We start from the raw sequence: 15,677 nt of genomic DNA, 5'->3' as shown, positions 1-15,677 counted from the left end.
GGATCTTAATTAACATGATATTTTGAGATCTCTTGCCTTTTAGATATTAACTAATTTGTCAGTGTTCATCATAATGCCCAGAATTGAATGGATTATATTCTAAATTGGTCGGGCATCAAAAAGTACAGTAGGATTATTAACTTACTTACTGGGGACATGAATTAAGTGAAAGAGATAGATTAGCCAAGGATAAATTTTATTTTATGGTCCAGAAACTGACTTTTAATTCAGTGTCCACAAAAACAATCAGAATCGGTGGCAGCTACCCTAGCTGCAGTAGGGTGCAGTGGATAGAGCACCAGCCCTGAAGTCAGTAGGACCTGAGTTCAAATGTGGCTTCAGACAATTAACACTTACTGGCTGTGTGACTCTGGGCAAGTCACTTAATCCCAATTAACCCCAATCAGACTCTCAGAGTAAGAAAAAGAAAAAAGGGGTTTATTATGATCTTGTGAGAAAGGGCAACTTCCATTTGACAAAGGTGTTTGTCAGCAAAGAAGTGCAAAGCTTAAATTGCAAAACACCAGATTAAAGAGTCTGAATGCAGAAGCCCCTGAAGCCCCCTCTCCCTGCCCCGGACTTTTCTCCCCGTTGTTTGGGAGAGTCCAGGCTTACATTCTAATTTCAAAAATCGAATCTAGAAACAAAAGAATACAAATCAATAATAATCTCTTAATTTAATTTCCCCTGATGTACAAGCAGATATATATCCTTCACCTTTAAAAGAAGTACTTAAATACTAATTAAGAGGTGGTGGGAAATGGGAGGGGACAAACACCTGCAACTTTTAGCTATAGCTCTATTTGCTATTATCAAGTCTCAAATCTCAAAGTATAGTTTAAGGCTATGTTTCCATGAGAGTGTCTTCACTCAGTTAATTCCACACAAGAGTAATCCACATATAGAGAGGTAAAAGATAGAGTCCAGCAAGTTGTGTATAAATATGTGATTGCAAAAAGATTATTTGTGCAGGAGTGAAAAATACAGACCTGACAGTAACTCCTTCCCTGTGTGAGATATTCCAGAAAATTTCAGCTGGTTCCCTAAATTAGAATTTATAAACATAATCCTGAAGCCACAGCAACTCTTCAGTTCAGTTCAGCAAACAACCTCCATAGGAGTTCAGTGTATCACAGAAGGTAATGAATCCATTACCCATTGGGTAAGAAGGTGAATTTACTCAAGAGCTTTGTTTTATCAACACAAATCGTGTTCATCACACTCCCTAAAGTGATGGTTCTTAATCTGGGAGCTCTTGTTTCAATTTTTTAAAAAAAGTTTGATGGGTTTTTTTTACATAATTGGTATTTTTTATATTCCTTTGTGTTTTATTTGCTTAAAAGTATCAATCTGAAAAGAGTCCATAGGCTGCACCAGTCTCTTAAAAAGATCTATGACACAGAAAAGGGTTAAAAGCTCCTGCTTTAGAACCTTAAAAATGTTAATACTGCGTATTTAAAAAAAATGAAAGGATATTGTGCTTTAAAGAGGGGACATAGATAAAATAGAATACAGTGAAATAGTCATCTTAGTAATAATTGCCTTAAATTTTGCAAAATCCTTTACATGCATACTACATAATGGCCATGAGGGCAGATCATACTTTGATTTTTTTTTTTTTTAGTTCTAAGCCCTGATCTTTATATAACACCAACGGTCTAACTAGTTATTTCCAGCCCTTCTGGAGTCATGGTGCCCTGTTACTTGTTTGATGTTGCAAAGCCTATGTGCTTATATTCACATAAGCTCCTGAATTGATGAGCCCATGCAGAGATAGATTTTCAATACATCAGTGACCTGTGATTTTGTGGGGCCTCCCTTCTGCCAATGCAGATCTCAACCCTTCTGTATTGAAGTAAACAGTCTTTTGTGGGGGAAAAATCAAAACCACAGACAGACATTTCAGTATAAAAAACAAAGAATAATTTTCAGTGCCAAAAATAATAATAGAAAGAGCAACTCTGGATAAACTTCAAAGTCAGCAATCTTGGTAAATAATCAGAGCTAAACCCTCTGCCCCCTGCAGCCAGCCTGGTAACGAATTTCCTTGCATTCATGTACTTTTGAATTGGCACAAAGCTTTTCGATCATATTATAAATTTTTTAGCAGTAAAGAGTCCTTGCAAACCTAACAATAACTCCTTTCCTGCATTAGATATGCTGGAAAGTTTCAGCCAGTTTTCTAAATTGTGTCTTATTGACGTTAGCCCTGAAATCCACAGCAACCCAGAGTGGAGATTAAAGTTAGCCCATCTACAATAATACAGAATTCTGAGCCAATGACACTTTGTTAAAGGGTCCATGGTCTCCTCTAATGAAGTGAGCCTCAGATCTCCTTCACAATCTGAGATGCCCTCTCCTTCCAAGTTCCTATTTTTATAGGGCTAGATGTCCAGATGTTGAAGAACAGCTACATCAAAAATACAATGACTTCATAGGTTGATATATGATGCATAAACTAAAATAAGCAAAATACTTTGTCATCAGGGTCATGAATTGGATGAAGCAGTGGATATCTCTACTGGTTAGGTGGCCATAAGATTAATGGCTTTCTCCTTATTTGGGGCAAGAGGAAATGATACAAGTTATCATAGTCAGTGGCCTAAGTGGTCATAAGATGGTCACCTGCTCCTATTGGACAAAATATTGGTTTGGAAACACAGAACTATTTTGAGAGATTTTTCATGTTCTTCTTGGGTTTGGTCACCATGACAAAGAAAAACAAGGGTGGAGGGACTCTAGTTAACTAATTAAGCAAGTAAACAGAATTTGTGCCTCAAAGCTCTGGGGTCTTATATGTGGAACTTTGATATGATTCTATCAAATTGGTTAATACTGATTAGAATAGAGCAGGGATCCAAATGAATTATTTCTTACATCAGCCATATTGGGTCACCTTTGAGTTCCTTTACAAGTTTTCTAGGTGTACTTCATTTACATAGCTGGATGTTCCTTTCATTTGAACTTCCAGTAAATTTGTCATAATTTTCTGTAAATAATGGTGAGTGAAATGATGAGGTTTCTCTTCCCCCGCCATGATTGAAGCTGTCAATAAAGAATATAAGCATCTTTTTGGGCAAATTAAATTGAATTCTGGAAATTATTTTCTAATATTTTTCTATTTTTTCTAATATTTTCTAATATTTTTTCTAATTTATATTTTTCTAATTAGAAATATTTTTCTAATAGAAATATTTCTAATTAGAAATAATTTTCTAATATAATTTCTAATATTTTTCTAATAATTTTCTAATTATAAAAACAGTCATACCAAAACATTGACTTTAAAAAAAATTTTTTTTAGCTAGTTTTAAAGCTGTCTTCAAGTCCCCCTTCCCCTCTCCGAACCAGTCTGACGACATTCTGGACACATCAGTTTTGGGACAAGAATTTGAAACCACTGAGAGTGAAGAAATTGAAGAACAGATGCCAGACATCTCCTGGGTCCACCTGGTCCGTTACTACACTCACCTGCTAAGAATTAACAATATGAATACCCTTCTTGGTAAGATCTTGAGAGGTTTCCTCAGAACTCTTCCTGCTTCCCATTCTTAGCTACAACAATAATAACAAGCATTTATGGAGAACGTTATGGTTTGCAAAACCTCAAAGCACTTTTTCCTCATTTGGACTGCAACCCTGGGAGTTAGATGTAATATTAATGTCCATTTTATAGAAGAGATACTGGAGATTAGAGATACTTAGAGATATTTAGCAGACAGATTAAAGTGAAATGTCCAGACTCGCACAAGTAGTGAATATTTGAGGCAAGATTTGAATTTGGGTCTTCTGGACTCTAAGCCCAACACTCTTTCCATTGGGAAACCCAGCTGCCTACTACCAAAGAAATGGTAGAATGAAGAAATAAGGAAATAAAGAAATCTATGATTTAATCTGGGTGGAACCTCTTCTCAACAGATTGCAGATTGTGACATATAAAAAGTTCAAAAGACATAATTTCTGGGTAATTAATCATTTTGTTGATTATACTAGCAGATAATTAAGAAAAGGGTCATTTGGCTATCTCTACTAACCATTCAATACTTATATGTCCTTGGAAGAGTGGGTTTTCCTGAGGGCAGAAATCAACTTTGATTTGATGCAATATGATTTTATGGTTCCCTGATTTTAGTAGCGCCTTCTGTTCTAACAATGTTAGGAAATCCTACATCTTCTGGTTTTTGAGTCTACCTCTGGGACTAAACTCTTGCGACAATAGTAATAATCTGGTCAATGAGAACCAAATTCCTTCCTACCTATGAGATATAGAATTAGCATTTCTCTGCTGAATTCCCTTACAATTCAGTCCACTTTGAAATGGCATTATACTTAGAATAAGCTTTGCCCCTTGGCTAAGGAGATGGAGTCAAGCCTGCAAATTCTTTTGAGACACCTTGTGACTCTGCTCTGGGATCCCCAAGTTTTGGGGTCCCCCTTCCCAACTTCCACAGATTGGTTAACAAGTAATATAAAAATGATGAGGATATAGGAGATGTGACTGATCTATCACTCGGTGTTATAGTTCAGAGAGACATCTATCTCATACGGATGAGGTTTAGAGCGGTCTAGATTCCTAGTGGTCTAGAGGTCAGTGACTATGAGAGAGTTATCAAGAATCCCTTTAAATCGGCCACAGGTTCTAGGAGTGAAATAATTCACCCATTCACGAATATTAGTTGCAAAATGAAAGTTTATTGTTAGATAGAAATCATTTTACCCAGAGACTGATTTCTATAGTGGCAGATCTATGGAAAATGGAGTTTTGCCCTGAGAACGCAGTTCTCAGTGGACAGCAAGTCCTGGCAGCTGAGTGAGCCACCGAGGTCCATCTGCAAAGACTTTAGTTGATGGAAGCTCATTACATTGGGTATCTTACTGGGGGTTGGGAAGCCCGAGAAGATCAGAACCAGTGGGGGCTGGGAGAGCCTAAGTTGGCTCAGATCCAGTGGGGACTGGGACAAGCCCAGATCTCCTATTGGAATTCAAAAGGATGCTTTTGACCAGGATTTGTCTGGCATCCTTGAAAGACAACTTGTCTGGGGAGGCTATGCCTGAGCCAGGAGAGGTTGGGAATCTGAAAGGAATCATAGATCAATAGGAAATAGTTAAAATTAATTAATTGACATAATTAATAAATTCATTAATTGACATAATTAATTAATTTAAAAATACAGTGGTTTAAAGGGACCACAACCTGCTCAATACTACCCCATCTTGGGGAATCTACTTCCAGACTGTCTGGACCTGTGGAATCCAGACCTGTCTGATTAAATGGGCCAGAATTCACCTAAACTAGAATTTCTTTATTTTTTGATCAGATCTAAGTTCTCCATCTCATTATCAGTTCTTCCCTTCAAAGGCTTATCTGAATAACCCACAGATATTGATTTCTGAATGAGGATATAAAGTAGGGGAAAAACTTTAGTCCTCATTTAATAATTGATTATTAATGTAAAAGAGGAATAATCATTTCTCTCAAGACCAGCAATCTATCTGTAACTTGTGGTCTTAGAGAACTAGAATAGATACCAAGGGTTAAGTGACTTATTGATGGACAAAAAGTATTTATCAAGGCAGGAGTACCTTACCTCAAGTTGCCCAAGGTCAGACTTCTGTCTGCCGACATTATTTGCCTCTAGATTATTCTAAGTTAATTTATACTCATGCACTGTGTTAATAAAACTTCATGCTCACTCAGTCTTGTAAAACTACAGAAATACATATTATTAGATGTGATATTTTCCTGTAATGGTGCCCACCTCTTTTAAGTTAATATTCTTTAAGTAGCTTCTAGCAATTGCCATCATAGAAATTATCTTAAATGATTTACATTAGCCTGTTTCCCAGATTTTAAGAATTATAATTATAAAAAATATAAGAATATGCACTGTCACTCTTGCCCATAAATCAATGGTAAGGTTTAGGCAGTGAGGGGTGATCAGGGTTAGGAACTTGCATAGAGGGATAGGACCAAGCCAGACAAAGCCAGACACCAAGAGCGAGGGCCATGTCCCTAGGAGAATATGTCCAGGAACCAGGAAGGTGCTATGGAATGAGGAGCTTATGTCTAAGGGCAGTATTAAGTCTCAGACAAGGGGACAAGCTATTAGGTGGACAAGGGAACAGCAGACACACATGGATCAAGAAGACTAAAAGCAGTCTGATAAACTATCTCCTGCCTGGCAAGAGACAATTCCACTGGACCTGGTGCCGGCCTTGTTAGTGACAGGGCCAGACTGCCTGCCCTGACCTAGGTAGACCAGGGACAGAGCGTTAACAGAAGCTGATGGGAAAGAAATTCTCATGCTGGGTTGAATTTAGCAATCTAGATGATAGAAATCTTTCTTTTATGTGACTATTCCTTTATTGAGTGCATTGCCTAATTAAAGTATTTTTCTTTCTTTTTTAAGCTTCTCCAAAGCCAGTTTTCTTAGCGGATGAAATATTCTACACTTCCATTTTCAATGAAGATCTGGTTTTACGTCAGAAAGAAATGCACAGTTTCCTCAAAAAATTCTTAAGTCTTTTTATTACAGCCTGTATTGAGCCATTTCCAAAAGATCTTGCCTCCGTAGAAAGAGCATTAAATATCGAAAAATCTCAATATAGGCAATCGCTTAAGGTAATAATTCTTTAAAAAACAATTTTTAAAAACATTTTTTTTGTTTTTTGTTTAAAAAACAATTTAATGGGGCAGCTAGGTGGTGCAGCTGATAGATCACCAGCCCTAAAATCAGGAGGGCCTGAGTTCAAATGTGGCCTCAGACACTTAGCACTTCCTAGCTGTGTGATCCTGGGCTGGTCAGTTTACCCCGATTGCCTCAGCAAAATACAAAACAAATCAAAACAATTATGTTTCTGAAGAGGTGTCAAGTTTCAGGAAGCATTATTATTCATTTCTGAGAAATATCAAGGTAGTAGTGTTTATTGACTATTATGTCATAAGCCATTAGACTAAAAGTGAAAAAAACTGGGTTGACACCATAGCCTTGTCCTGTGCCTGAGTTTCTGACTCTGTGATAATTATACCTACTCCTTGGACTTCTCACATGAAAATGAACAAACAAGTCATCGACTCAACCCAGAGCTAGAGGGAATTCCAGAGCTCATCACTTTATGGATGAGCCGACAGAAGCCCAGGGGCTCTCAATGGCTTGCTCAAGGTCACACAAGTCATATGGGAGGTGAGTTCTCTGACTGCAGAGGAGCCCTTGAGCCATCTATTGAAAGGCATTTTTGAAGATGAGAAGGAAAAGCAGAGGGCTTTGTGGGACATAATGTTGGATCATAGATTTATAGCTTGAAGGAACCTCTGACCTTAGTACTACAATGACCTAGAACAACTCTGTGGCCCTGGTTCCTTATCTGTATAATATAGCAGTTAGATTAAATGACCTCCAAAGACCTTTCCAGTTCTTGTGATTTCTGAATCCCATGAATTACAAGTTTATACTGGTTATCTCCCAAACTGACCAAACTACAAACCAAATGTTCTCTCCTCCCCCCGCTTCTTTCCTGCTGTCCATCAATAATAATCTAAAACAAAAGAAAGGAAGAATGGTTGAGTCTTTGGAGCTTTTCCCACAGAAAGATTAAAGGGAATCATTATACAAAGTAGTCATTGAAAATTTTGTACAGAGAAGTTACTAACAAAGTGTCTCAATAGGGAATACAGGAGCAGTCCTTCAAGATTTAGCAATATATATAATATACATACATATACATATATATAAAACCTGTTTATAAACTTGTCCCATATGCACCTGCCTCCTGCCAGAATCACTAAGTGCATGATGCATGTTCTCATAAAATATAAAATATGGTTCTACCAATATTATATTCAGTATAAATTTTTCTGAAGGTTAGAAACTCTCATTTGCTCCAAGAAATTTATTAGATTTTGGACCTAACACCTATATGACAGACTGTAAATTCCATTAAGGCAGGGACAGGATTTAATCTAGACTTTGTAGCTCCCCCAGCACCTACTATAGTGCTCTGTACAATTTAATATGCTCGGTACAATTTAATAAATGTTTATTCATTTTATATAGATCTACTTATGCCAGTTACATGATAACATGTTGAGCCTAGAGTCAAGGAGATCTGAATTTAATCTAGCCTTACATACTTACTAGATCTGTGACTGTAGACAAGACATTTAACCTCTACCTCTGTGTCTTCAACTCTTAAAATGGGTATATTAATAGAACCTACTTTTCAGGGACTGTTGTGAAGATCTGATGAGAATATTTGTAAAGTGCTTAGCATAGTGCCTAGCACATAGTAGGTGCTTAATGAATCATTCTTCTCTCCCTTCCTTCCTCCCTCCCTCCCTCCCTTCCTCCCTCCCTTCTTTCCCTCCTTCCTTCCTTCCTTCCCTCCCTTCTTTCCCTCCTTCCTTCCTTCCCTCCTTCCTTCCTTCCTTCCTTCCTTCCTTCCTTCCTTCCTTCCTTCCTTCCTTCCTTCCTTCCTTCCTTCCTTCCTTCCTTCCTCCATCCCTCCCTCCTTCCTTCCTTCCTCCATCCCTCTTTCCTTCCTTCCTCCCTTCCTTTTTTCCTCCCTCCTCTCTTCCTTTCCTTTCCCTTTTTCCTTTCCTTTCCCTTTTTCCTTTCCTTTCCTTTCCTTTCCCATCTTACTGATTGATTAATTGAAATTAGTCCCTGTCCTCATTGAATTTACAGTCTGTAAAGGAAAAACAGCATATATGTGAGTAATAGAAAACAGATACCATCTGTTTGGGAAGAGTAGGAAACTAGCATCTGAGGGAAATCAGGGTTAGCCTCTTGTAGGAGATAGCCCTTGAGCTGAGCTTTGAAAGAAACTTGTTATTTTATGAGAGGGAAATGATGAGGTACACCCCAAGCTTGGGGGTGGCTTGTATGAAAGCACAGAGATGATAGAAATTGCTAGTATTTATATATCTAGTTGAGATTTGTAAACTCTCTTAGATAGATACCAAGCAATGAGGTTGGTACTGTAATGGGAATTTTGGATTTTAGATTTCTTTTTATTAATTTATATTATTTGGAACATAGGGTCATTCTCTCTGTAGCTTTCAGTTAACTGAAAACCTGTCTTCTGTTAATATTAATCTTAACTGACCAAAAGCTGTCTCATTGGATGAAAACATTTTACTTACAGCCTTAAAAATATCTTAGATAAGAATTTAAGAGGAATAAGTCCAACTATTCCTGATTTCTTGATGACATGTAAATTTTCTCCCCTCAGTCTACCCTGTAAATATCATTTAATCTGACTTAATATACCTATAGAGTTTATTTTAGTAGTTTGTTAATTGTAAGAATATGATTCTTTTAAACTAAAATTGTTTTTTATAATTGTTTTTATAATTAAAATTGTCTTTTATAATATTGAAGGAAGCATAGGATTATGAAACTGTTCTTTTAACTTTTATCATCTGAGAGGAGTCTACAAGCCTGTAATATGTATGTAAAAGAATAATTTCTCTGTCACTGTGGCATAATTTATTAGTAGCCTTTGTAGGAATCCTAATGATTGTCAAATTGCTTTTTTGGGGGTCAAGGTTTAAACCTATGTTTACGCATAATAATAAAACCTAGATTTTTCTTACTTCTATAATTTCTGCGTTTTCGTAGATGTACTTCAGTAGGAATCACTACTTGAAGTCAAAGGAAATATTTCTCCCATATGTTGCTATTCAGCCATTTTAGTGATGTCCAACTTGTTGGCATCCCACTCGAAGGTTTTCTTGGCAAAAAAATTACCTAAGTGGTTTGCCATTTTCTTCTCTGGTTCATTTTACAAATGGGGAAACTGAGGCAAGCAGGGTGAAGTGATTTTCCAGGGTCACACAGCTAGTAAGTGTCTGAGGTCAGATTTGAACTCAGGAAGATGACTTTTCCTACCTAGTCCTGGCATTTAATCGTGGTGCCATGCAGTTTCCCATTTTCCCTATAACAGTGATCTGGCTGATGTAGCAAATGATGTGGCCCCAGATGAGGTGCTTTAGGAGAAGACCCAAATATTGGAGTTTGGTCACGTGAAGAATTCACAATGGCCATTCTCTGTGGCAAAAGGTGGGTTTATTTAGGAGAAGAGATTACAGACAAAATGAAAAGATACTATAATCAATAAGAATGGTAAATATGAAATAGGATTAGGAGAGTATAGAATGGGATTATATGGAAAGGGCTAGCTCCCTACTAGAAGTTGCCATTTACCAGGAGAAAGGAAACAGCTTAGGAGGTTGGGACATATCCTGAACAAGCAGGCTAAATCCTGAAAGGGAGTTAGCATTCCAAAAGAATTAGCTGTAAGGAGAAGTGAGGCACTATAAAGCATGGCGGTGTTAGTGTTGAGGTTGGGAAAGAACCCCCAAAGGTTTTGGGGTCTGTGGATCAGTGTCACAAAGTGTCTCAAAAGAGTTTGCAGGGTTGAACCCATATCCAAGTCAAGGGGCAGAGTTTATTGTAATTGTAATGTCAATTGAAGTGGACTAAAGTCCAAAGATTTTTAGCAAAGAATGTGGAGCAAGGAGAAAAATTTTTCTGGTTCATGACATTGATATGATGATTTTATAGTCTAGAGGTAGAACTGAGGAGTGTTCTCAGGAGTTTGGTTATCACTGACCGGCAGACCTAGTACTGTCCTAAAGCTAGAAGACTTTAGAATCATTGACAGACAAATTGTTAGAACGATAGCATCCTAACATTAGAGAGTCTCAAGATCACTAATATATCTTCCCTAAAGTTTAAGGGAAGAAATATTTTTATACTCCTAGGCCATTTTAGAATCATTGACAGAACAATAGCACATTCTTGGATCAGATCAGGATCACAGATTCCAAAGCCAGAAGATTTAGAATCTGACAGATTGTCAGAAACAGAAGCCCCTTAAGGTCAGAGAGTCTCAGGATCATTTATTTATCTTCCCTAAAGTTTAAGGGAAGAAATATTATTATATTCCTAGGCCAAAAGACTTTTGGCAATCATTGACAGACAAAATTATCAGAACAATAATATTCTAAGGTTAGAGAGTCTTAGGATCACAGATTCCAAAGCCAGAAGATTTGGAGTCACCGATAGATTGTTAGAACAGAAGTCCCCTAAGGTCAGGGAACCTTAAAATTATTGCTGTCTCCCCCAGAAGCTATATTCCATCTTTGGAGGGATGCCATGGGGCATGAGGGAGGGGTAAGGGGAAAGACACCAGGAAATGGAGTGTTATAGTAGACTGATCCAAAGGAGGGCAAAGTGGAAGCCATGATCTGTTTTATAGGGAAAATTTAGCCTCAGGGACCCCACATAACTTGGATTTCTGACTGGATTACCACCACAGAGGGTGGGACCACAGAACTAATCTGATTCCAATTATCAGAGCCGTCTTTCATCACTCACCATTCAGGACCTCATCAACAAAACTGTTATTCTCCCCATTTCACACATGCAATCCGAGAGGTTAGGTGACCGGCCACATCCTGACTCCCAGCGGTTCTCCATCTCCCGTAGCACCTTGGTGCCTTATAATGGGCCATGGAAGCCTCTCTCTGGGGGAACAGTGAATAACCCATTTCTGAAAGCCCAAGAATCCATTCTCCCAAGCATGTGGATCCAAGTTTGGAAACTTCCCCAGCCTTTCCAACCCTGCTCTGAAAGTTGCTGCACTTGGCTATTTCAGGATGAAGGACAACCTATCATTACTCGGTTTCCTAAGGCTGGGGCACCCAATGTGCAACCTTGAATAAATTGTAAATATACGTGACAATTAGAACAGCAGTAGTGTATCAAAGAGTTGTTTCACTCTGTTTGCTCTTCTTCTGATATAATTAGTGTAACACTCTCCTAGGATAATCAGCTTGGGAGATCACTGTCAAATGCATGACAGGTGCAAGCAGGGTAATCATGTGTTAGTTTCACTGGTGTAGACAGCTAACAAGCGGAAAGCTTTTTGGATTTTTTTTTTCCATCAACTCTTAAGCTTCGTTGATTTTTGTAATAACATTTTTTGGGAGGCTTTAATCACTCAGGAAGCTATTTCAATCAAACCCTTCCTGTAATTTGATACTTAAACCTGCCTTCCCTGCTACCCCCAACACAAAGAAATGATGACTTTTCCCAAAAAGAGCATTGTTTTGTATTCGCCGGCTCCCATCATCTTTGAGCGGCTGCATATCTTGAGTCTATTGAAGCTTTATGATGGGAAAACAAAGGTGCCAAACAAATGACATTAACAGTTCCAAAAGAAGATGTAATTAAAATCCGGTAGATGCTAAAGTATTCATGCTCGGATTTTTACAATCCCCGCCAGTGACAGTTCCCTGGGGGAGGCGGGAGGGGAGGGTACTTGATGTTTTTGGTTTTGAGATTGGGGAGAATTAAAGTTAGATAAAGATTAATAGATGCAAACCATATTCTCTCTATTATATCAGCTGGGACTGGGGGCCAGTTGATTTTTTTTTTTTAAGGTAACACTGCTAAGAAATATTATCTGAGGTCACATTTGAACTCAGATCTTTTTTTAAGGTAATAACTGCTAGGAAGTGTTAAGTGTCTGAGGCCAGATTTAAACACAGGTCCTCCTGACTTCAAGGCTGGTGCTCTATCCACTAGCCACCAGCAGAAGAAACCTATTAAAAGTAAATGCCCATTAATTAATGCTACATTAAATTCCTTAGTAACAATGGATTGTACTTATAGGGGCTTTAAGATTTACAAATCAGATAGAGCACCAGCCCTGAAGTCAGAAGGACCTGAGTTTAAATTTGACCTCAGACTTAATACTTCCCAGCTGTGTGACCCTGGGCAAGTCACATAATCCCAATTGCCTCAGTAAAAATAAATAAAATAAGATTTACAAATCACTTCACATAAGTTTTCTTCTTTGCTCTCAATAGTCCACAAACATTTGCCTATTATTTGCCAAGCACTATGGTAAGAGCTAAGGTTGCTGGGACGGTCAGGTAGTGCAGTAGACTGAGTGCTGGGCTAAGAGTCAGGAGGATCAGAGTCAAATATGAAAATTTAAAAATAAAAATAAATAGGGTTACAAAGAAAGGCAAAAGACAATTGAAGCATTTATGGAGCTAACAGTCTAAAGAAGGAGATGATCTAATCTATACACAGAATAAATTGTAGATAATTAACAGAGGGAAAGCACAAGTAAGAATGATTGGGAAAGGCCTCCTCCAGAAGGCAGGATTTTGTCTGGAACTTGAAGGAAGCCATTATTATCCCCTTTTACAGGTGAGAAAACAAGATTCCAGGAGGTTAATTGATTTGCCTTGTATTACCCCAGTAGTAGATCTTTGCTGTAGGACTTGGACTCTGAGAACTTCCTGATTTCGAGTTGTATTCTGTTGTTTTCAAGATAATGAAAAACTGTAGGCCTGAATTGCAGTTGAATCCTCTTATAATTCCACATTATTACATTCTACATATTACAGTTCCATGCTAACAATTTTTGTATGTAGACCACAGAAAGGGACCCCAAAAGGTTAGGGGTTGTAGATCAAATTGTGAGGTATCTCAAAAGAATTTGCAGGTTTGAACCCATCTGCAAGTCAAGGGACAATGTTTATTGTAATTTTAACACCAATTGAAGTATTGGTTAAGTTCGAAAAAGGATTTATAGCAAAGAACCAGGAAGAAGACAAATTTATAGGAAAAGTTAGAGACACAAAGTTTCCTGTTACTTTTCTACTAATTTTATGGTGTACAGATAGGTTTGAGGGGTGGTCTATTCACTCTTCTCTCAGGAATTTTATTACTGACCAATAGATTATCTGACTGACAATAATGTTTGTAGAACTATCTTAAGACCAGAAGATTTTAGAATCATTGACAGATTGTTAGAAAAGCAATCTAAGGTTAAGGGACTTCATCATCGCTATATTTCCCCCTTGAAGCTGTACCCCCTTCAGTCTAGAGATTTGTCTATTGTCTTTTAAAGTTATCTGGACAGAGTTAGTGCCAACTGTAGAGAAATAATTATATTTTTCTGAATTATAATTGAGAAGTCATCTTTATATCTACCTGCTCAGGACCGAGTTGGCTAGATCAGATTATTTTGATGTGCAAAATTGTTTAGGGGCCATTTAAGAGTTTAATCTTCTTCACGGCACTCTTGGGTCCCACTTTTATCTTTTTTGCTGCTTAGTTAGGCAAAGGACTTGAATTTTACAATCTCTCTTTTTTTTCCCAGACAGTTCCTTAAGATCTATTTTTTGACACATTTCCACAATTCAACATGGTAGCTCCCGTCAAAGCATTTTTCATCTCACAGGCTGACAACTTGAAAGGTCAACTTCTCTATTTCCATTTTTTATTTGAGGCCTCATACTGACAGTGCTGTCTGTATCTTTTCCTGTATAGGCAGTGGGATAATATGAGGGATAATAGAGCCTCACTGAGAGCACCCACCTGAAGCCCCTTCTCAGCCTGGTCACTTAACTCTGAGATGCATCAGTTTGAGTAGATTTGAAAAATTATACTTACAAATACCCTCTTATCCCCTTCCTACTCCCCAGCAAGGAGTTAATTTCACAAAGCCCTCTGGACATCATTGAGGAAGGCCTTTATAAAAGAATGGGATTGTTGGGACTATTGTAACCCCCCTGATCATTCTGTTACTCGGGAGTGATATTTAACACTATGAGGTGATCTTTAGGTCTCTCTCAAGAGAACCCAATGAATTATTTATGGATCCCACACATTTGTATTTTTCCACTAATATCGATTCCAGGCTCATGTTACCTAAAAAAGCTGTAACTTTTTGATGGGCTGAGTGTCCCTGGATAGTGTCCCAGTCAGGGATCACAACTCAGGGGAAATGACAACAATAAACCATAACCCTTAAGAACAGAATGCTGTCCCTTGTATATGGCACAGAATCTTCAGAATCACAGATACTGTTGGTCCCAAATGACTCATATATTAGGAAAAACTTGCAGGTCTGTCCACTGATGGATGAGCCATGAAGGGCATTTTTCAGAAGTTGTAGTGCTGTTCATATAGAAAAAGGAACAATTGAGTTTCTTTCCTCCCTGTCCCTTTCCCAAACTCTTATCCAGACATCATCCTCAAGTTCTGACTAACATTCAATAAAGGGAGACATTTGCTAAGTAAATCTTTTACTTTTATTCTAAAGTTTTGATTGGTTGGTTTTTGGTTTTTGGTTTTTATAATCTGGATAACCCTTTTTGCATCAATCTAGGAATAGTTGATACTTCAAGATACAAGAACCTGCCCTTTTCTCAGCCTGGGAAAATTTTTAAAGTTTCCCAGGGGACTAACTGAATATTGCTTCTTCTCTATCTCAAGTTTACCGTTCTTCTTCTCAATACCCGTTACAGGGAAAGAATTTCAAGATGCTGGTAGATCCTTACTGAGGTCCCTTCTATCTCTGATCTATCTGTGATCCAGTGACTTTGATGGAATCTTAGTTGTAGCCCCCACACCAAGGACCTTTTTCAGTGTCAGGATATTGGGGCAGGGGCAACAGCTAAGCTTCTATCAACCCTAAAGTGCCTCATATTCATGAAATGTTATACAAATGTCAGATAAGGCTTGGAGAACTAATTAAAGATTATTAAAGGTGTATTAAAGATGATTATGGTTATTATTGTTGCCTGAAAATTGGTGCCCTAAGATCAAGCTGTTTCTGATGAATTCTTGATTCCCTATGATTCAGAGCAG

At 37.9% G+C, this 15,677-nt stretch overlaps 1 protein-coding gene across 1 annotated transcript in view; it reads left to right on the top strand.

The window, feature by feature from the left end:
* The window catches only part of CFAP54 (cilia and flagella associated protein 54), a 299,509-nt gene that overhangs the window by 242,202 nt on the left and 41,630 nt on the right, over positions 1–15,677 (top strand). Inside the window, exons 62-63 of the mRNA XM_031939791.1 lie at positions 3,305–3,505; positions 6,411–6,622. Of these exons, the coding sequence (XP_031795651.1) occupies positions 3,305–3,505; positions 6,411–6,622 (413 nt within the window). The remainder of the gene's footprint in view (positions 1–3,304; positions 3,506–6,410; positions 6,623–15,677) is intronic.

Source organism: Sarcophilus harrisii, chromosome 5 (assembly GCF_902635505.1).
Source record: "Sarcophilus harrisii chromosome 5, mSarHar1.11, whole genome shotgun sequence".
NCBI classification, from domain to species: Eukaryota; Metazoa; Chordata; class Mammalia; order Dasyuromorphia; family Dasyuridae; genus Sarcophilus; species Sarcophilus harrisii.
The sequence above is the reverse complement of the archived record's forward strand: the minus strand, read 5'-3'. Positions and strand labels throughout refer to the sequence as shown.